We start from the raw sequence: 23,824 nt of genomic DNA on the forward strand, positions 1-23,824 counted from the left end.
CACAAGTTAAGTGACATGCTCAGACTTATCTGGGCTGAATTTTATTAGCTTTGCTGTTAACAACTGCCAAAGTCTTTTATTAAACCTGTAGACCACCTGTCACTAACCTGTGGACTTTCATTAGAGTCTGTGTCTTATCACCTGCCTCTGTTTTCAGGGAGAGAACTCCTATGTTAAAGATCGCTGGTGCATGTTTGATGGCTTCATGGTGGTGTTTCTCTGGGTCTCCCTTGTGCTTCAGGTATATCATTTTCTATCTTCAATGCAATTTTCCAAAACGAAGAGTTGATTTCAAATTAAGAAGCTTCAAGGATAATTTTGCTTTCCAAATTGTCCTTCCGAATGCATTAAAGGTTTTCGAAATAGCAGAGATTGTGGACCAAATGTCACCATGGGGAATGTTACGCATACCCAGGGCCCTCATAATGATCCGAGCCTTCAGAATTTACTTCCGATTTGAGCTGCCACGAACCCGGATAACCAACATTCTCAAGTAAGTGAAAGTCTCAGGAGTGCTAGAGCCATTATGTGAAACGAATTGTTAGCTTTTTTTCACATCATCCACTTAAAATCTGCTTCCTTTAAGGCGATCAGGGGAGCAGATCTGGAGCGTATCCATATTCTTGCTGTTCTTTCTTCTCTTGTATGGAATCCTGGGGGTTCAGATGTTCGGCACCTTTAATTATCACTGTGTTACCAATGAAACACAAAGAGGGTATGCAATTTTAATCGCCTTTCTAGAGACAGTTCAAAAGCAATAAAATAACTTTAAATGTCATCTAGTGTAGCAGCTAAAACTTGTGTATATCGAATTTCATATTCCATTTGTTTTTTTCACACATTTCCTGTGGTTTATTATCGCTGATATGAATCAGGGGATTTGACATTATGCTGCAGTTTTTATTGGATCAGAAGTGTTCATCTGTTGCTGTACACCTCCCACACACATCTGTTCTCTGAAAGACACATCCCATCAGCAGCTGTAAACGTTACTAATAACAGATGACTATTTTTAGTATGACCCATCAACACTCTTAAACCAATAACCAAATTATACATGTTTGTCAGTAAGACTCTATTTGAGCTAATCTTGCTGGAACACTTGACTCCTGACTTAAGGGGAATGACGTACGCAGTGTTAATCTTAATTCAGTGTATGTATGGAGGTGGTTCTCTTTTAAAGCCCAGGCCTATTTAATATTCCCTAGCAGATGAGTGGCATGTCAGAGCAGGCTTTAAAACAAAGAGCCATAACCATCCGCAATAGAGGAGTGTGCCGAACGCTAATCACAATAATTAACGTTTCCTGTGTTGCCTGGGCGTTGTGCAAACGCTCTCCTCTTTTCAGCAGCCTGGCCTCAATTCGTTTATTTCATTGTCCTTTAAGCATAATGTCATAATGTAGGTTCATTTTAATATGACCTGCCCCAGAGAAAGAGAGCACATTATGTATCGTTAGCTCCGCCCACTGGCGTTCAGTCTGAGGAGTGACTCAAATGAATTTTGAATGACCTCCACATAGGGAAACGGACAGTATCTGCTCGTTCTTTCTCTAAATCTCTCGCGCATGCTCACACGGATCCAGCGAGAAAATGTTTTCCGTCTCGTGTACAGAAATGTTTTGCGATGTCCAGCTGGGATTAGTTTACAACGCGTCTATTCCTGCTAAATACGCGAATTAATGACTCATCTGAACCGATTACTTTTAATAAACGATTGAAACTATTGATCTGTAGCCTACAACACTGAACTCATGAGACGTCAGTCAATCAGACACTCAAAGCCAGGTAAAAAATCACAGCTTTTTTGTAAAGAGGGCAAGAAATGACAAGCGAGGGTAGATGTGTCTAATAAATGCATATTGTAGTGGAGATGGTAAAACTCTTTATTAGTATCTAAAATGCCTCTCATTTTCTTACCTGCACAATGAAGGATAACAGAACATTTTGAGTGTACTGTACTCACATACAACATGTGTTTTTGTCACCACAATTACTTTTAAAATAATCTGTAGAATAGTTGTACCTATACACTTTGTCATTATTTGCCTGGGCTTCTACTTTCAAAGCTAGGTATTAATTGAGTTATTAACAAAACCATTATTAAGCAAATGCAGAGAAAATTATGCAATGTACAGTAATAAAAAAGTTGATACATTCATACAGTCGTTCAAATACAACCGGCCCTTTGAGATTAACCATAATGCTGATGTGGCGCGGGATGAAATTGAGTTTGACACCCCTGATGTAGGCTATGCATTCATTTACAGCAATTAAAAGTCTGACTAAAATAAAATTTATTTTTAAAGAACCAAAGGTTTTAATACAAAAAAACCCAACATCAATCAATTTGTAACTGGTGGTCTTCTTCCTCTGCTTAGTTTTTCAGTTTACACACTACGCCATCAAAATTGGGAAAAGCTAGCACGAGCGCAACTGGCTTTTAAAGGGGAGAGAGCTGAGAGTCTCATTGGTTTATTGCACGTTACGCCCAAAAAACACCCATTACTCATTAAGAGAATAGGAACAACCCTTTTAGACTGTGTGCTAGGCGCACAAACCATTTTTCTGTCCTTGAATTATCAAAAGTGCATTTGGACACCCCGTTTAAACTTTGCGCTTCGAACGTTAAAATAGGGCCCACAATGTGCCTCAAAAGACAGTTTGAGAAGCTGTATGAAACTGCAGTTATTCTGTAGCTTGCAGGCTGTCAATCATAGAAGTTGGGGATAAATGTTTTAGTTCAGTGTCACAATCATTTACAGTTGCTTCTTGAATTTGGATGAGTTTAGGCCTCATGACCTTGTCGTTCATAAAATATAACCCCAAACCAACTCATTATAAACTGTATGTATCAATACAAATAGGTTCATGTAGATTTTTTATATTATTTATTTATTATTAATTCTTGATGTCACTGTATTGATATAGCGTGATTGTTATTGGTTTCTTTAAACAGGTTGGTTGGTTTTTTAGGACTGTATAATTCAAGGTATTTTGATTCACCACTGTGCCTCTGATTGGCCTTTGTGATACTGCAATTAATGATCCCAATTTCAGAGCCCTCAATAAATATTTTGAAAGAATGTCTGGCAAGCCAATTTAAAGGCATTAATTTTCATTAGAGGCATTAAGTGCCTCCTGAATAAACACCTGTGGCCCAAAGAAAGATATCTGTGAGTGTGTGTATAATAAGATTTTTATTTATTTATTTAGATAAGATTAATGTTACCTTCAAAGTTCAAACAGCAGAAGAAAACGGTTGTCAATCTAAATTAAAGGACTAAATTTCATTTTATTCATACACAGTTATATAGTAAAACAGAGTGAGTTGCATAACACGCAATAGTAGTGTATAGATGGTTTTTAGCAGTAACAACATAAACAAGCGGCTTTCACATAACTTCCGGTTAACTCCGCAAAGAATAAATAACAGCAAAGTCCAAAATAGTTTATTTATATAACAAGCAAAATAATCAACACGTAGATTCACTGAAAAAAATGATTAATTCAATTTACTCATTTTTTTAAGGTAAGTGGTTGCAATCAATTTATTTAAGCTACATTTAAACATAAAAAATATTAGAAAAGCAAAGTAAAACAAAAAAACTTTTGTTTAAATGTAGCTTAAATAAATTGATTGCAACCACTTACTGTACCTTAAAAAAATTAAGTAAATTGAATGAATCATTTTTTTAAGTGTAGAAAACCAAAACATTAGGTATTTGTTTAAGAGTTCAGATTAGCAACTAGTCAGACCATTAAACAAATGGAAACAGTGTAAAACAAATGGAAATGTAATCGCGTCACCGCACGTGCGTTCGATGAAACGTCTATATAAAGAGCTCAAATGCAAGACCCTTTAAGTGCGTCTGACATGTTTTCTTGTAAATGAGCATTTTTTATAAGACTCTTAATGGATTCTGCCAACAAACCGTTTTTTCTGAATGGCCTGATGGAAGATTTGAAGGAAAAGTATTTTATGTGCCAAGAGCATTTGGTTAATCATTATGTAATTTTTTGATGAAGGACGTTTATCGGCTTTTGCATCTGCGCTCCTCATATCTTAATCAGTAGTTTTGCCTTTGTTTCCTAGTAAAGTATATAAATGTCTTTAACTCATTCCCCACCAGCCTTTTTTTTTAAAAGTTGCCCGACAGCATTTTTTGTGATTTTCACAAAATGCCTTCCAGGAAAATGTTCTTCTAAAAATATACAAACAAATATATCAAATGAAAGAACAAGACCCTCTGCTTCCAAGCAAACAACAGACAAACAAAACAGGGAAAAAAAACGTTTTATCTTATCTATATTTTTTCTCTGCTTATAAACTCTTAAATGTGGGTATTTTTCTTCAATAATATATTTTTTTCTAGCAAAAAGCTGAAATAAGTGCATTTTTGTGAAGGAATTTTATTAGACATCAGATTCAGAATTATTATCAAAACATACACGGAGTGTAAATTTAATAAATAATTTTTTGCTTCAGTTTTTTATAAATTGGGTAAGTGCCGCCATCTAGTGGATAATTGCAGTATTACAGATAACCATAAAAACTCATCAGGAACACATTTTTTTTTATGCAAATGTTTTCTCTTAATTGACGAGATAACTTGTCAATGGCGGGGAAAGAGTTAAACAAGATACACTTGCACACTTGCACAAAATATTTATATTTTCTTGTTTAAAGCATAAATACAAAAAATATCATAATTTAGTAAAATCATGACAAGCCAAAATATACAAAGGTAAAGAGTACCATGGTAACACAACTAGTCAAACTCCAGAGTATTTATTTTAGTACAGTGGTTAGCCATCTATAACACTGTAACATGTGCTGATGACATTTTTGGTGACTCTGGTCTTTTCCAGTGAGGTAACATGGAACAGCCTGGCCATCCCTGATACACACTGCTCTCCATATGGAGAGGGTTATCAGTGTCCAGCAGGGTTTAAGTGTGTGGATCTGGAAGAAGACTTGGGGCTCAGCAGACAGGAGCTGGGATATAGTGGCTTCAATGAGCTTGGTGAGTCATTGCAATGCTTTACACTTCTCTAAGGAGCTTGATTTTTATTTTCCACTCCTGTGTACTGGGTGTTTTTCTCTTGTTTCTGCAATATGTGGTAGCTGGGATTTCCTACATGGTTGCTAGGGTGTTGCTAGGTAGCTATTTGAAGGACAGTTTTATGCCCAAGTCACCGAGTTCACTCCCAAGTCTGTGTTATTTCAGATTCTAGATATGGATCAGGTCCCTCCTCCCTGTTTAAGAGATATTTTGTCAGCATTTGTGCTGGCAGAAACATTTTGACTTGATCTATACATTATTTGCAACGAAACAGAAAACACAATTTCTCACCACATTAATAAATAAGTGTTTTCTCAGCAAAGCTTATATTTTGATGCATTGTAAAAGCTTCACAAATTGAACAGTTTATTTAGGTACTGTGATCTGTGAAAAGCAGCATGGTGAATTTTTATCTTTCCCATTTGAGATAAATCCACTTGAAAGGTACATAGAGCAGTGCCACTAATCTCCAAATAGCCATGAAGGGCACGGTTTTGAAACCATTGACTTGCAGAACATTGAGATCTGCGAAAGGGCCCTCCTTTATCCCCTTTATAGAGTGCAATAAACAGATATGTTATTTGTGAGTCAACCAGAACAGTTCCTGCTTTAGTGATCTGTTGTCTATTCAGCTATGTTCACTGTGCAACAATGTCTTTTTTGGCTTGAAAGATTAAGTGATCTAAGAAGTATGATGTTGTTTTCTCGCTGTTTGCAAGCACTATATGGGAAATGGCTACTCATGGCGTTGACACATCTTTATTTTAGATAGTATTTCCCCTTGATTCATCTTAAATATATTTATTTCTCTGATGGGAACATTAACAAGTGTTTGGATGTTGCCTGTGTTTTTGAATATTAGTGCCTGTATATTGCTGAGATTAGACTTTGATGATGATGATGATGATGCATTTTATTTGTAATGCGCTTTTCTCCGACCCAAAGCACTACACAGTATAGTAAACATTATAAAAATAATTAAACAATAATTAAAACAGAATAAAAATAAAAATCAAACAAGGAATATAACTAAATACACTTCAAAGACAATAAGCATTTATAAAAAGATAGGTCTTTAAAGACCTCTTAAAGCAGTCCAGAGTTGGGAAATTTTTAATTGCAGAAGGAAGTTTATTCCAAACCGTGGGGCGGGAGCGGTAAAGGAGCGACCACCCATCGACTTTAATTTGAATGTGGGCTGCTGAAGAGTAGAAGAGTCAAGACTTTGTCTTTTAAATTAGTTTTGGCACACACTCTCACGCCATCCAAAATAAAATGGCCATGTAGTTGTTTTCCCTTCTGGTTTTTTCAGAGATGTCTGTACACAGTGATTTATCTCTAAGTGATTTGTAATCAGAGTTCTTTGTTTGCAAATGCGTTTGACCCTGAATTTGCATTTGACCCTCAAATGTATCCGTCAGTTGTGAATCACTGTAAATCTGTATTTAAGATGTATTTTTTTTTAAACATAATTGTGTACAGACAAAAAACATTATTTTTATTTAGTTATTAAATGGGTCCCTCCCTGTAAAGGTTATGTGTATAGTTAGTAAAAGTAACCTTAAATGGCTGTGCCAGTGTCCTTGGCCAGTTGGCCCCAGGACCTGGTGGGAAAATGGCAGAAAGCAGAACTGAGTGGCATGCTTCCTGCTGGCCTATGGCAGCCATCTCGCAGCAGGGCATCATGGATGAAAGAGTACACAGGAAACATCACAGAAGTTTTTTTCATCAGCACACTGTGTATATTTTGGTAAATTGGTTTTGGTGTAATTTCAAGGCTTTTATGAATATTATATTACATTTTTTCTCTGCAAATGATATCTGATTAACATTGGCATGAATGTGGAATTACTCTTAAAGTATGCTGTTTCTATGAGAACCAACCTGTAGAGATATCATGCATCCAAAAATGAGACTTCTCTCATCCACATGACCACATATCACTTTAAACCCAGTTAAGTTCTTTGAAAAATCCCATTATTAGCATTAAAGTGCTAATATTCATACAAGGTAGAGCGAAATGTCCTTGGCTGTGTAATTCGGCATTTGCTAGCAGTTCCTTTGATATATGTATGGATGTTATTACATTTTGCAACAACACTGATTCAAAGCATTCAACAGTGCTTCAGAAGTAAGGATAACCATCATATTCAAATGTTTAAAAAAGGAAGCACATAGCTTAATAATGGGAAACACCTGACAAGACTGTGTTTATGTCTGAATTTTTGTGTCTGAGTGCCCAGTCAGACCACTTTTGGCAGAATACCATCTCACACATGATCTCCCCTTCTCTCTCCTCCCTTGTACCCCATTATGTCCCCCTCTGACCTCTCCTCTCACAGGCACCAGTATATTCACGGTATATGAGGCCGCATCTCAGGAGGGCTGGGTCTTCATCATGTATCGAGCCATTGACAGCTTCCCACGTTGGCGCTCATATTTCTACTTCATCACGCTCATCTTCTTCCTCGCGTGGCTGGTCAAGGTGGACAAATCCTTTCCTGTCTGAACATGACTTTTCGTTTAAAGAGTGCTTGGATAAACTAAATATATAGTAGCAAATGAGGGGAATGTCCTCCAAACCTCTGCATATCATTTTATGAGGGATCCCAACATCACATCTCTGACAGTCTGAGAGTTTGAGTGACATATGTCAGCACAAAACTAACTGTATTGGACCTGACAGCAAACCCGCACTTTTCTGCTAAGCAATTTACATGCAAAGAGGGCATTTACATAGAAATCATGAACAGTTGCAAAAAAATTGCCTGTTTAATTCAATCACATAGTTGGAAAAGGTCACGAAATGCCAAATAATATCATTGTGATGCTCAAAACCTTGAGTAATGTTTTAAATGAACCTTAGGGAGAAAATAAAATGAATGCAATGAAGTCAACATTATATATTATATTATATGAGTATTTATTCATTTTATCTCTCAAATCTGTATTCCCAGAACGTATTTATCGCTGTGATCATAGAAACGTTTGCTGAAATCAGAGTGCAGTTTCAGCAGATGTGGGGGTCCAGGAGCAGCACCACTTCAACTGCCACTACACAGGTATGCATGGACCAATAAAAACACACATCCACATTTCCTGATCATTGTTTTTAGTATGTACAGTACAGTAAAACTAAACAAAAACATTCAACATCATTATTTATGATGAATAAGCGCAGTATGAAACACACCGACGCACACATCTAAAGGAATTCTTCATGTTATTCCTTGGAGATTGTGAGTCTGGCATCCCTGGCCTTCAGCAGGCAGGAGACACCAGACAGCAAGCTGTGTTTTTAAATATATTTGGCTGCTTGTCAGGTGGAGGCCCCAAACAGCATATAAATCTGATTGGTCGGCTGACAGACTGGAGGGTGAGTCATAGAGGAACGTGGTTGAAAACACAGCAGACCAAAATAGAAGGAGAAACAGACGTGCGCGTGTGTTTGCATTTCTGCTGTTCAGCCTAGATTTGTTGCGATTTATCAACTGAAGGGATTAAGTGAATCAGTTAATCTTAAATGTAACTCGCTCTCTGTTGCCTGCAAAGCTCTCTTGTGGGGAAACCTGTCCTGTTGATTTTATACATCCATCACCCACCTAATGTTTGGTGAGAAACTCACACTAACCAGGCTAATGGTGCAAATGCACAGAAAATCTGGAGCGAGGGCGTAGTGTGAAAAGTTGTGAGTGTAATTGTGTGAACTGAGGCATAGTGTCTCTCAGACTGTGCCAGTGCCAGTCTTGGAGCAGAGCCTTGAAGGTTGGCATGAGTGGAGCTGGCAGGACTTTTGGCAGCACAAGACTGACCTGACCACCATTATTTATGTCTTATGGGTGTAGGAGTGCTCTCTGAAAAGGGGTATAGCACCCAACCTTTATTTAGTACGGGTCAGTCATGCATAGAAATGCTCAGGTCACCCACCATTCAAAAAAAAAAATCATAGCAATTAACCCATTTATCTTAAACTCTGATTCTTAATACTTTTGTAACAATTAAGAACTTCCTATGTGGCTTATGATACATGATACAGTTATGGAAATATGAAAGTATGATGTTCGTGACTGGTTTCATGAAACTTGGCCAGTACGAAAAACCGGTTGGGAAATGGAATTTCATTGCAAATCTATGTTAAAGCCTTCCAAAAGCAATAAGGCAAATCTCATTCTGAGGAAACAGACCTGAAAGCGAAAGATTTCAAACCAATTCCCGTTCGCTAAACTTTGAATTGATTCCTTATCTGTAATGTCTGTAGCAATAAATAGCATAATGTATTTTAGCCTTTTAGTTTCTGTAGGTAAGGACCCAAAGGTGCTGTTTTTGATCAGTCTAAGTACTTTATTCTGTGGGGAGAATATTCCCTGGAAGAAATAAGAAAGTCTATGAACCCATTGCTACCATCAAATATTTTTTATGTGTGTCTCTCTTAAACGGAGATGGAAAAGAAATGAAGACGACACAGATGCATATTTTGTGTATGATCTATTAGTATTTATTCAGCGATCGGCTGTAAAAGTTAATCTTACGGAACATCGTTGTTGTACGGAACCATGGTACGGAACGTTTACTCTACACCAACGTAAAACGACACATACGTTTGAACAAACCAGTGTACACAAACATTTTATATAAATATCAAAATTAATTAATTAAATCAAATTAATACTTACAATCACACAAAGAATGTCCTTGGCGATGGTCAATTCCGCTGCAGCTTGTGTCTGAATCCGTAACAGCTGTTCTACTAACCTACATCTGATTGGTTAATAATAATCCTATTGTCATGACTGGGAACATGAATCAGGACGCATACGCAGAGTTCACATGAAGACATGGTAACATTTAATGATAAAACAGAAAACAAAACATGAGTAACATAAAACGGCGGGTAAGTAACACACAGGACCAGGTAAACGTGGCACAGGAACAAACATGAGAGAAACAACAATGATCCGGCACTGAGTGTTGCACAAACAGAGGTATAAATACACAGACTAAGTGATAACAAACAGGTGGAATGAATCAGGTAATTAATGAATGTCCAGGTGATAATAATAGAACATAGAAGCTCATCCACTTCGAAAAGTAAAGCAGATACGGACCCTCGGCCCACCGTCTAAAAGGGATAGCTACTCATAAGTAGCACTTAAAACCCAGCTGGGAGCCATCGTTTAACGTGCTTCTTTGGGAAACGCACGTAAATGAACAACGAATGTTTGTTAAGTAGCTCGTAGAAAGCGCTCTTAAGTGCTAAGTTCAATCGTTATCGGGAAACCCAATCCTGGTGGTTACTTTTAGACATTCCACAGGTTAGGGTCACTGATCTATATAAATGGCTGGATTGCACACGACGTCACAACAATTGTGAAGCCACCGTGCCGCCATATTGGTATGCCCAAACATTCTATTAAATCAATGGACGTTATCAGATTTTAATGATAAAACATCACTTTAGTAGTCTCCGTTTTTATATCTAAAGTCTCTCTGTACATTATTACAATGCAAACATCCTAATCATTGTACATAGTTATTTACTGATAGTTGTACATTTTGCTTTATAAACAGTAAAAATAAATAAATCTAAATAGGTCGAAATAAATAATCAAGCTTTGTACCGTATGTGCATGCAATAATTTGCTGGTTTTGTAGTCTTATTCAGAGATATAACGCTGACCGTGTAGCCTAATGTCAAAAAACTTTATTTATACATGTGGTATTAACAGAATGCAGCAGACACACTCATCTTAACGTTTTTCTACAAATCCCTTATCCTGCCCGATTAAACCTTGAACATTGCAAATAACACCAGAATTAACAATTAATTTACGTATACATCTTAAAAAATCTTGTGTGAATGATACGCTGTAAACCGGTGAATTTAGATCATGATTTTGAATGTAAGTCAGTGGCGCCCTCTGCCAGTTGGGTATACCAACATGGCCGCTCGAACTCTGCGCTGGCTTCACCTCACTCTGTTACATTAAGCGTTCTATGCACAATCCAGTCATTTATAGATCAGTGGTTAGGGTGTGCGTTTTACAGAAAAATACATTAACACCCATAAAACATTTCTCAACCAATCAGAGTAAAGCATTCAACAACCCTGTGGGATGTTAATTTTTCAGCTTTGTTCAGTTGCTGAAATTTCCGTGAGCTTTGTTTACTTTTAGCAACAGAATGTTAACTGTAGCTGTGTGATGGAAAGTGACAAAATAATTTTTTATGAATATTTTAGACAAGCAGATATTAAGTTCTGGTCGCATGCTTATCGTGTTCAGTATTTGCATTCTAAATTTTGTTGGGTTATTTCTAACCCCATGCTGGGTAAATATTGGACAGAACACATGTTATAAATAAATTAACAGGTTATAAATAAACCTATGCTGGGTACAGTATATGCTGGGTATATAATATCCAGCAGAATTATGAGTGTGTCTACTCAACCTCATAAATATAAAAATAATAACATAAACCTTGGATTTTTAGAAATGGTTAGAAAAGGTTAAATCTTCTACCCTGATAAAATTCTTACCCCATGTTAAGGTACAAATAGATAAAACATGATTATGTTACCCTAGGTTTTTCAGTATTTGGACCTCAGAACTTTAAAGTGTTGTGACCTTGAAAACAGATTTTGATCTGAAAAAATACCAATTAGCGCTTGGGTGCTCAGAACCTTAGTTTATTAAGTTGTAGACAATACGACTTGGGATAATGCCATTAATCTCAAAGAAGTTGAAAGAAAATACGATTCTCCTGAGGGGCCTGATGTCACTCCACCCAAATTTACACCAGCCCTTTGTGATGCATTGGTCTTATAAAAAAATTAAATTCAATAAAGCCCCTTAAGAAGATTACCACATGAATGAAGTTATAATTACGAGACAATAAAGGGAAACTTTAAATGTCTATTTATGTAGGTAACCTTTTTAATCTGTCAGAGCTGAAGGGGCATTGTGAGCTTAATGACTGTCATTTCTCTTGGGTTTTAATGGTTATCTTTTTTTCTAAATTGATTAAAGACACACGTAAATGGAGCAGCAGCAGCGCACATTGGGAACAGACATAAGTGGAGTTTCGCTATGTGTCACAGAGCACAGATGCCGTGCTTTAGGAACCATACGCAGGAATGTGTGTTTAATAGACTGTGGCTGTGTTAGAATAAATTACCGATGCAAAAGCAACAATATATTGCACGCGTGCAGTGTTTTACTGTAAGATATTATCAGATATGACTTTAACTACATTCTTATCCTAAAGCTTTTATGCAACACCCTAGTTCACTTCCATCTGAACCAGTGGCTCTACACTTAATCATATTTTCTACATGGTTTAACCAAAGATATTGATGATGGGTGAAATGCTAAGCTCTACATGGCCACTTTGGTGACAAAAGTCCCACCTTCCAGTTAATCGATAAACACTGACAGTTCTCTAGGGAAGGGGCTTTATACAGTCACGTGAGGCGATTGCCAACATGTGCACATGTGCAGCAGCTGGAATGACTTTGAATTAAGGTGTTTTATAGTGCAATTTGAGCTTAAGGAATCAAAAATATGGAACAGTTGATGTCAGGTTTAATTGTTAGTCAGAAATATATTGTTTAATTGTGATTTTAGTACTCTATTTTAGAGATATCTGTCTTTTTTCAATCAAGTAGATAGGACTTTAATCTTGCATGACTGAAATAACTGCCCAGATGCGTTTTAAAGATGGCCGCCTGGCATGATTTAAGATTATTTCTGCTTTAAAAACATTGGAGATAAGTGATCGCCCGTAACACTTCAGACGCATATATGTACTGTATATAAGGCATTATGCAGGTGTAATCATAAAATGGTAAGCACCATATACATTTCCACTGAAAATGTGAGTGCTGTTCTTTAATTTTTTAAGAATGTGAGCTTCAGGTAAAGAGTTACATGATGGGGATGGACTGTGTACTTATGAATATAAGTGGCCTCTGTTTGTCAGATTCAAGGTGCCTGCTGTAGCCTCACCTCCCTGCTGCAGTCCCCGCTTGTCCCCAACACTGTCTCCTCGTATCTGTCATGGTGAAGTCATGGCGCATTTAGATTCTGAAATGTGAATAGATGCTCGCTGGATCATGAAGCCAATTTCTCATGACCTTGCTCATCTTTATGAAACGACTATGAGGCTGGCAGTGCTGTAAGCTGGTGTATGTTCAGAGATTTCTGTTGAATATATATATATATATATATATATATATATATATATATATATATATATATATATATATATATATATATATATATATATATATATATATATATATATAATCATTAACTGTCTCTGAAGCCACACAATTTCATTTTTGTGGGTTTTTATCCCACATTTAATCCTAGTTCTCAAAAATACTAATTTACAGCTGCTGAATGTCACAGTTATTGTTTTTTTAACGACTGTTTGCAGTAAATAACAAATGCTAATTATTTACACTAAACATTTAATTCTCTCTGTCGGGTCTCTTCTCTTAATGGCAGATGTTTCACGAGGACGCGTCTGGAGGATGGCAGCTCGTAGCGGTGGACGTGAATAAACCACATGGCCGGGCGCCCGCTTGCCTCCAGGTACCAGACATGCAATTTAATGGCACTGACACCCCCGACCGTCAGCACACTCTTAGCATCGCCTCACTGCCACATCTAATGCCACACTGCTGTGTGGGAGTGTAAGAAATGTGCCGTAGGCGCCCTGACCACAATAGCCACATTTAGATTTCACTCAGCTAGCTGGTATGATCTTGACATATGAATAGACTGTCGAATGAATACAGAAATGATTTCTTACTCCTCATTTATAAGCACACACTCACAATAAATTTGTGCATGTTTTTATACACCAACAGCTAAATAATTATTCATTTAAGTAATATTTTTAATTAAGTTTTGGGAATTTGCTTTAAATCATTCTGTAGCTTAGGGGTATGTTTATATATATATTTATGCATTTGGCAGATTTTTCAGTGTATTCAAGAACCCTTGACCCATGACCTGGTTAAGCAACAGGAACACTCATTTTAATAAATCTCGACTGTAATTTCCTAATACATGTTCTAGCTGTTATTTTGCATTATTAATCACAGTACTGTTCATCCTTGAAAACAACTTTCCTTTTTTAGCCAAAGTCACGCTCGGTAACTTTTTTCACATTTATTTATTATTAATGGTTGTAGTTAATGCAGCTATTCAAAATTAGATCATATAGTAAGTTAACTCTTTCCCCGCCAGCGTTTTTAATAAGTTGTCACAAAAAGTTTTCACAAAGTTTAATGCCTTCCAGAAAATGTTCTACTTTAAATATATGAACAAACAACATTTTAAATTAAAGAAAAGACCCTCTGCTTTCATTTGTTCTCTTTTTACACCTCTCAAATATGGGTAGGTTTCTTCAAAAATAAAATAAAAAATAAATTGAGCAAAAAGCTGAGATAATTGGATTTTTGTGCAGGGCTTTTAATAGAGATCAGATTCAGAGCGATGATCAAAACATACATGGAGTTCTTACAGTTTGCCCTATGGGGTTGCTTCCGGACTTAAAAGTTGGGTGAGAGTGCCACCTGGTGGATAATAGCTGAAATACAGATTGCCGGAAAAACTTGTCATTGGCAGAAAAGCATTTTCTCTTAGTTGACAAGTTAACTTGTCAATGGCAGGCACAGAGTTCAAAATAGTCAATTTGTGTTTTTATTTACATTTTGGTTTAGCTGCATTCTGGTATAATACAATCCCTTTTATTTAATATCTGATGGATGATCAAGTAGAATGGATCAAGTCACTTCAATATTTGAAGAGCTTCGTTGCAAAACGAGATAACTCCGTTTTTAACATTTTTGTCAAAACATGTTTATTATTATGTTATCATGTTATTATTTTGTTTTATGGTGCTACTTAGCTGTATTTTTTAAGTTATGAAGGTTTAAATCAAAACAAAACAACTGCAGTTGAATTGATATTAATTGGAATGCAGAATCAAAAAACGAGATTTCTTAAAAAAAAAACGAGTTATCTCGTTTTGCAACGAAACTCTTCATTTGTGCTTTTTTTAAATGCAATTTTTATGTTAACTTTAATAAAAAGGAAATTATTTATTTATTTTTTGAATTAATATTATAGTGGCATGCTGACATCATGCTATAGATGAAATGTATGAACGGTCATCGAATGGAACTGGGCTTTTTGATGGCGGTTGCTTTAAAATGAAATCATGATGAACAGCATTTTGTTCTCACATGACTTAAAAATAAAAACATTTGAAAACATTCAAGTTAAAAGAAAAGGTTGAGATCAAAATCTGGCATTTAATGACATTTCAGGGACTAGGTTTCCGTGAGGTAATCCCATCAAGTAAAGGCAAGCTATTGTATTTTCTCAGAGAGAGGCAGAGGTTACGAGGGGTAGGATGGGGTGAACGAGAGAGAGAACTCAGCAAGTGGATAGAGGTGTAGTTCATCATAGAGTTCAATCACAATGGCTTTCTGCACAACGCAGTGGTCTGTGAACTAAGATTGAAGAGTCGTGCCACATATAGCAGAGAAATGAACAATAACCAAGATCTTGACAAAAAGAAATAAAAAGGAAGTACTTAGATTTTCTTCCTCTTGTGAATTGTTGAGGGGAAAAAAGGTCAGTGTGTGTACACCCACCATGACATTAAATGGTTAAAAATTTAGTTTACTTTTATCTAAGTCCATAGGAAACAACTTTGAATTTTAGTAAATTTGGGTTTTAATGGTTTTTTGATTTTCATTTGCTTTTTTCTGGCGTGTTGGTGTGGACAGGCTTGTTCAAACTGATATTTTTAATCTGAAAGCGGCGATTATTCTCTTTGGATTTGTTTCATTATATGGTTAAGGTTAATGAGGTCTGCTTGAGCTCTCCTACAAAGGCCACCTTGGTGTTAATTAGGCCTTTGCATTTCCTTATGTTATAATTACAGTTATTATTATGGGGTTCCATAAGACGGCTAAAATAGAAACCCTTTCTGTTATAGCGTTTTTAACTTGTCTTACTTCAAACTTTTTATAAGTTTAAATTCAGACTGTAGTTGTGAGTGTCTCAAAAATATTAAATGTTTCATTGGAATTGAAATCTTGACCTTTTAAATGAAGGGTATGCAATTCATTAGCATAAAAATCTGTTGGGTGTGCATATTACTTTACAGATACCAATTTGGCAAAAGTATAGCAGGCTGTGACTGCTGGGTAGTAACATATTTCTTCTGTGTTTTGTTGTGTTAAACCAAAACTAGTGATAAAAGCATGGTAAATGTGTTGTCACATCACAGTTAGTGCTCAGTGTCGGCCGATGGCAGTAATTATCACTTTGTGGCTGTTCCAGAGATAGTGTAAATGTGTTACTTTTTTGTTATAAAATTGAGGAGCTCGGTGCAAAAGCCACTAAGCAAAGTTGTTGAGATAATGATACTAACAGAATGTTTTCGGCATGTATTATGCATCCATCAAATACTTTTGCTTAAAATTCGCTTAATCCTGGCCTCATGCCATTTAGAAATGCCAGTTTGTTGGCAGAATCCATTAAGAGTCTAATAAATATTGCTTATTTACAAGAAAACATGTCAGACGCACTTAGCAGGGTTTGCATCTTAGCTCTTCAATTGAGTTGTTAGCACTTAAAATAAACTTATATGTTGATTATAATATTAACATATTTGTCTAAATGTCTTATTTAAGCAATTAAACATCTTTTAGGAAGGATTTCTGAAGTAGGCCTATGTCATCAGGTTAGCCTATGAAATCCAGACTTAAAGGGCATCTATTTCATTGCTAAAAACAACGTGTTTTGGTATAATACAATGTCTTTGCGTGGTTTATGGTTCAAAAAACGCAATTTTTTCACATACCGTACATTTTTGTAGCTCCAGATATCACTCTCTTTCTAAAAACGCATTGATTTTGTAGAAAGCTCCTTGAAAAGCACCTTGTCCCTGATTGGCCAGCTAACCTGTACGCTGTGATTGGCCTGAATACCTCTGACGTCAGCCAGAAGTGTGACACTCCCTACCATGTTTAAAAAATTTGCTCACAATTCAATGCTGACAGGAGTTAACTCTTTCACCGCCAGCGTTTTTTTTAAAAGTTGCCAGCCAGCGCCAGCGTTTTTCATGATTTTCACCAAAGTTTAATGCCTTCCAAAAAATGTTCTTCTTTAAATATATAAACATACGTTTAAAACGTTTCATCCTATCTTCATTGGTTCTTTTGTAATCAGCTTTTGAATATGGGTAGGTTTCTGCAAAAACACCACATTTTGAGCAAAAAGCAGAAATAATTCCATTTTTGTGACGGACTTTTCATAGAGATCCCATTCAGAGCGATCTTTAAAACAGACACAGACATGCAGCCGCTTGCCATAGGGCAATACTTCCGGGTTTAAAAAGTTGCAGAAGAGATATCCACCTAGTGGATAATAGGGGTATTGCAGAAAGACGGAAAATCTCGTCATTGGCGGGGAAGCGTTTTCTCTTAATCGACGAGATATCTCGTCAATGGCGGTGAAAGAGTTAACTTACAGGCTGAGTCCGAAGCGGGAGGAATTATGATAAGGTCGGTCTTTACTTCATCACCAATCCCAGGATGTAAACTGTTGCCTACAATCCATGTGTTTGTTGTAATCCAAAAAAAGGGATTTATGTTGGAGACGATAACTTGCGTTATCGTTTACTTTGAGGTTTGTACCTTTTGCATATCGTTAACATGTACTAATACACACTTACACAACAAAGGAAATGAAAAATCATGAATTGGACCATAGGGGCTCTTTAAGTCTCATAATCTGATTTTAAAAGAATATTTGAGCATCAAAGTTTGATTTCAGTCAGATTTCACTTTAATTTCAATGTTTGACATGGTTTTACACTGTCAATATTAAAAACAACAATGTTCTATTTTCACAGAATGTTCTTTACATTAAGGGTCATTTTGTGTAGAAAACAGTAAATCACAAAAATGACTTTAGCTGGGTTTTCACAGGCAGGGTCACATTTGTTTTTACATAATCAATTAAAAAAAAAAAAAAAACAGGAAATATTAAGTATTCTTTAAATCAGACTTTTCAATATATATATTTCACAAACTTTTAAAATTACTTGTTGTCTTTAAGTTGATGAAAGCATGAGGGATAAGCTCAACACAGATGAATGGTCAAAGCTCAATCTTCTATAGAGCAGTTTTTGATCTTCCAGTAACTAAAGGCTCTTAACCATTCAGCCCCTAAATATTGCAAACCCTGAATGTCACAATTGATAGCCCTTTTAAACACAAGTTACCACCCACGTAGTAGACATCTTAGCTTATGTATGCAACCTTTACACCCCAGCGCCAAGGTTATTTATTTAAAGGAAACCCTTTATTACCCCACCTCTGACCTTGCCACACTCATTTTCCCAAAGGGACCCATTCCTCTCAGCCATCAGTGCGTCTAATCAACAACCGCAATCGTGCAGCTCAGGACTCAGTCTGCCTGAATCTCTAACCTGATCTTTGCAACCTGAATGGTACCTAGAGAATTCAGAAGGACAGTCAGCTTTAATTAACCAGCAGGTCCCAAACAGAGCGTGAATCACCTCACTAATAACTTCGATAAGCAGTGGGATTTGAACACCGCCGGTCTTCCATCAGCTATTTTTGTCCCTTTTTCCTAATTAAGCAGTGAAGGGAAAGTGTTGGGAATGTCTGCAGAGTTTACAAAAAGTCCTTTTGGACACCTAGTTTGCTGATGACTTACATTTGGTTTGGGAAATGTACAGTAAGGTGTTTGCTTTATGCTAAGTCTTTGCCTCTGCAGTTGTAGACAGCAGAAGGTGGGTGTTAGTGTGCAAGCAGTTTCCATAAGGAAAATATGCATGTTGATCTTAGGTCTGGAATTGCTTTCTCCGAGAATACTCGAGTATGCATCGATGATTTGGATTATTGTAAATAAATATGTCATACTGTAAAGAAGTATACATACAAGTCATACACTCTCAAAAAAAGTACAAAGCTCTTACTGGAACAGTACCTTTTAAAAAGGTCCTACCATTTTGGTACAAATATGTGCCCTTCAGGTACCAGTTTGGGTCAGTGACATGAAGTTAATTATTTTGTGTCCGTATGGTTCAATTAAATGTAAAAGGGTAACATTTCAAAATATATTTGCAGATTAATTGCATACATTCTCTTTTTTGAGGACCAATTCTAAAATTTCTGTTTTTATTTCATTTTGAAAGATAATTTGGGGGATAATTGCAAACATGCCTGTGTCATTTGGCAGGAAAGCATTTTCTCTTAGTTGAGGAGTTAACTCGTCAATGGCAGGCACAGAGTTCAAAATAGTCAATGAAAAATACATTGTGTTTTTATTTACATTTTGGTTTGGCTCCATTCTGGTATAATACAATCCCTTTTATTTAATACCTGATTGATGATCAAGTAGAATGGATCAAATCACTCCAAATTTGTTCTTCTTACACTTTATGAGAGAAAAATGGGTTGTCAATGCTATTTTATCTTAACTTTAATAAAAAGCTAATTATTTATTTATTTTTTGAATTAATATTACAGTGGCATGCTGACATCATGCAGTAGAAATGATGAAATGTATGAATGGTCATAACTAGTATTTCTTTCAATTAAAATATAATTATATTCATAAAACATGTGGAATATAATCTTGTTTAGTGTAATATAATTATTTTACATACATTTTTACATTATTTGTCAAAGATTACTTATGTCAGGACAAATATTACTAAAACGTATTCAAATTTACATTTAGAAAAAAAACTAATAAAATTATATTTTAAAATGATTTCTTTTTTTGGATGATTACGCTTACATGTTATCAAGGCGGATAAAATATTTAATATTTCTCATTCTTTGGCGCAATTGGCGGTTAAACCATTTGACATTTTCAACTTTCATAAAAATGGTGCAAATGTAATTTTTTATTGCATAAAATTAACATAAATACACTGTATGTATTGAAATAAACCTGATGTGTGCTTTTTAAACAAGTTTTTTTTTAAGATTTCTGAATTTCTTATCTTGCCAAACCGGTTTTGTCACTGACCCATTTACCTCTAAAGTACCAATATGGACCTTTAGGTAGTGTACTTTTAAAAAGGTATCACTCCAGTGACAACTTTTGTACTTTCTCATCCCTTTTTTTCTGAGAATGTACTATTTCTCAGCCTTTTTGAAGCCTGGCAATATACAGTCAAACACACTTCCATTTTATTAGCTGCCTATACATTCTCCCTCCTTTTGTGTTTAATGGAAGAAAGCAGATAGCGTGGGGTTGGAATGATTTTGCACTTTGCAAAGGTTTCTTTTTAGGTGAGCGATACCTTTAAGATTCAGTAAATGTTTGGTCAAATGCTACAGATGCGCCCTGAATGATAAAGAAATGTTCTTGTCTTTTGTGTCAAGTTGTTTTCTTTGATACAGCACAGAGCTGACAGGGCATGACAGGCACTTTACTGTAAAGAACACTAATTGTGTGTCAGTTGACAGGTGTAAGCCCAAAGTTTCAAAACGTACACGGAGGAGCAATAACAAGATGCTCCGAATGCCTGTTTAGAAGAAAATACAAATTGAGCTGCATCAGATGCAGTGAAATTGAGAAAGAGAGAGAGAGAGGCACATCTAACCCTCACAAAGGTTGTTATTCGATTGATTGTGGCAGCTTTGGTATGCTTTCACGTGCCAACAGCGACATCAGAAGAAGAAGTAGGCCACTGAAACTTGTGTGTGATCTGACAGTTCAAGCAAAATAGGCTTTGCATAACATGCAATTTGAAAAGCTATATTGTATGTTGTATGAGCACTAGCAAGCTCCTACCATAAGGAACATTAAGGGTTAAGTCAACGGCTCTGAGAAATACAGTCATCTGTTAGTTTCTCTTCAGACCCAGGGGGAAAGCCAACATTGAGGAGCTGAAATGTCAAACTACTTTGTCAAGTCCCATTTTAGTTATAGAGACTATGCTTGGAGATATTTGAGCTGTGATCCCAGACCAGAGGTGCAGACAGACGAGGCCGCCCCTGTCTTCATCGTTCTCCCGGGAGATTTAGGTTTCTAGATACTTTCTTGGATTTCTAGCAGTACTTTATGGCTATAGCTGTTCATTCACAGATAGCAAATAGCAGATTGTTGAATTTAGTTTTTTTTTTTTCACAAAAAGTCTCCAGGTCTCTATTCGTACTGTAGGTCTCTTCTGTAGCTGTCACTGGGGCAGTACAGAGGAGCAACTTTCCGATCTCTCTAATGAAACCAATACGGAAGTGATTTAAACTGCAATTCATTGATTGGCCACTAGAGGCAAGCTCCAAAAGGGAGTCAATTCCCATAGACCTCCATGTTAAAATGACCAATTTAGAGCAGAAAAAAATATGTTTACAGCCTGGTACAATTTTTTTTTTAAGTCTGTATAGCTAATTCTGCCCTTCATGACAACTGTGAGGGGGGTGAATTTTTTGTAACTCATCCGTTTAAATTATATTAAGCCTTAAAGTTCTGCATAATTAAGGGCGTGGCCACTTGAGTGACGGTTGAACAGCCACTGCTGTCACTATAGTGTCGAGCTAGGCGGGCTTGGTTTCAGCAACCAGCTACCTCAGCTTCACTCATGTCCTGCATCTTTAGCCATTTTCGGATATCAGCGAATGATGCACGGTGACGTGCGGCCAAGATGGCGACAGCAGATACCGGCTTCAAAAACAATCTTCAGAAACTTATGGGTGATGTCACGGACACTACATCCATCTTTTTTACAGTCTATTGGCAGTACCCTTTACAGGGTTCCCACGGGTCCTTGAAATCCTTGAAAGTTTGTGAATCTGGGGGGAAAAATTCAAGGCCCTGGGAAGTTTTGGAAAATATACATACATAGATACAGGTCATTGAAAGTGCTTGAATCTATTTTATGCAAGAAGTTTTCTGAAAAAAATTTATATTATTGTAGTGTAGGATAATATCATAAAAATTCTAGACTTTTTAAGCACATGTGCTAAACTGTTCGCTTTAAATGCATATATCTTCTGTATGCAAATGTTGATTCATACCAAAATGCTTTTTTGCATAGTTGTGTTTGACAAATGAAAACGTCTCTGGTGTGCAACTGTTGTTCCCTGAACGGAAAGAGACGCTGCGTCTCCCTTGGCATACTTCCTGTGTCCCTGTAACGCCCTGTAAAGGGAACTGTAACAATTTATCTTTAAAAGCTAACACAATGTAACCTTGCTCTCACTTGAAATGTGTCCCCACATTTATTCCCTGAATTTGAAGGTATTGGACCTGGAAAGTTCTTGAAAGGTTCTTGAATTTGAAGTTTACTAAGGTGTGGGAACCCTGCCTTTAAAAAGGCCCTAATATGTACCATCTAGGTAAAGACATGTATACATTTTGTACCAACGTGTACCTCTGAGGTACGAAAATGAACTCTTTTGGTGCAAAGGTGTATTTTTTGAAAGAGGAACCGTTCCCAGTGACTAAGAGACTATTTTTTAACTATTTTCTCTGACAAAAAATGTAAAGAATAAGACCTTAATAATATGGAAGTAATATAATCTTACCGGTCCAGACCAGATGTGCTTTCAGGTACCAGTTTGAATGCTTCCATAATCATTTTTCTTGTTAGCATAAAAAAAGAAATAAGTATGAATATTACTTTATGTATCCATTTATCATACTTAAAATTTAATGCTTTTCCAGACATAATCTGCTTTTGACCTACCCCCTATACAAAAGATGCAAAAGGCATATATTAGCAGTGATGTACTGCAAATGTGTTTCACATATTTGTAAAATATATCAAGAAAAAATATGCTGTGGTGGGAACAGCATTCTGGCAGGGGTTAATGGTGGTTTAATTGCCAATTACAAAAGCTGTTACCTTCTATTTACAACATACAGAAATCTAAGGTATTGCAGTTGATATATCTTGCTTGGCTGGAGGACAGCCCCGGGATACAAGGAAGAAGAGCAAATCTGTTGTCAGATAATCTCTACTCATGTGCTTTTCTGCCATTGTCTTATCAAAGACAAGCTTTAGTTTGAAGGTTATTTTTGTGTGGCACAAGGCAGCACATGTGACCCAGTCTGGCTGTTGTGCCCAGAGGGAGAATGTCTCTTCCTTGTGTCTTTACCCAACAACCCCTGCCACAGATTGTGTTTCTTTCACCTCCGTCCTTAATAACCTACTTCATATTTGCCTCATTGCTGTCTTTTGCAATCCGTAAATGGTGGCTGATGTGAAAAAAGTGGACTGTAAGGAGAGAAAAAGGGGGATATTCATGTCTAACCCAAATACTTTGCTGATACAAAAACGATCATTTTTGGTTTGTTTGAATATAAGGAAATAAAACTCTGGTCTCTGTCTACTGTTAACGTTTATAAGATTGATATTGATGCATTGGTTTTATCCTGCAAGGTAGAGTTCTGCTTTGTTGTTGTGAAATGGTTTCCCTCCCTCTCTCTTAAAATGAGTTTAATCACATTTACATAATTGCTATTGACTATTCTTATGGCAGCTCATTCTGTCTAGTCTTCCACTAGGTCGCCTTCCTCTCCGTTTCTCTAGCATTTCCTCTCGCTCCAGCTCATTCGAGATGGTCCACCCACTCACAAGCTGTGTTCTTGTTTTTGGACTGCCAATTGTACATGCCGCACTTCATCTGCATCTTCTTGGTGTGTCTCCCCATTGTTTCATAACACATTAATGCACCCAAGATGTGAT

At 36.5% G+C, this 23,824-nt stretch overlaps 1 protein-coding gene across 2 annotated transcripts in view; it reads left to right on the plus strand.

Moving 5' to 3' along the window:
• Nucleotides 1-23,824, plus strand: part of nalcn (sodium leak channel, non-selective) — a 109,017-nt gene that overhangs the window by 10,262 nt on the left and 74,931 nt on the right. For both annotated transcript variants that reach the window (XM_065251777.1, XM_065251778.1), the window contains 7 exons: nucleotides 158-241; nucleotides 354-493; nucleotides 587-715; nucleotides 4,872-5,026; nucleotides 7,408-7,550; nucleotides 8,023-8,127; nucleotides 13,573-13,659. In XM_065251777.1, coding sequence (XP_065107849.1) covers nucleotides 158-241; nucleotides 354-493; nucleotides 587-715; nucleotides 4,872-5,026; nucleotides 7,408-7,550; nucleotides 8,023-8,127; nucleotides 13,573-13,659 — 843 coding nt within the window. The remainder of the gene's footprint in view (nucleotides 1-157; nucleotides 242-353; nucleotides 494-586; nucleotides 716-4,871; nucleotides 5,027-7,407; nucleotides 7,551-8,022; nucleotides 8,128-13,572; nucleotides 13,660-23,824) is intronic.

Source organism: Paramisgurnus dabryanus, chromosome 15 (genome assembly GCF_030506205.2).
Source record: "Paramisgurnus dabryanus chromosome 15, PD_genome_1.1, whole genome shotgun sequence".
Lineage (NCBI taxonomy): Eukaryota > Metazoa > Chordata > Actinopteri > Cypriniformes > Cobitidae > Paramisgurnus > Paramisgurnus dabryanus.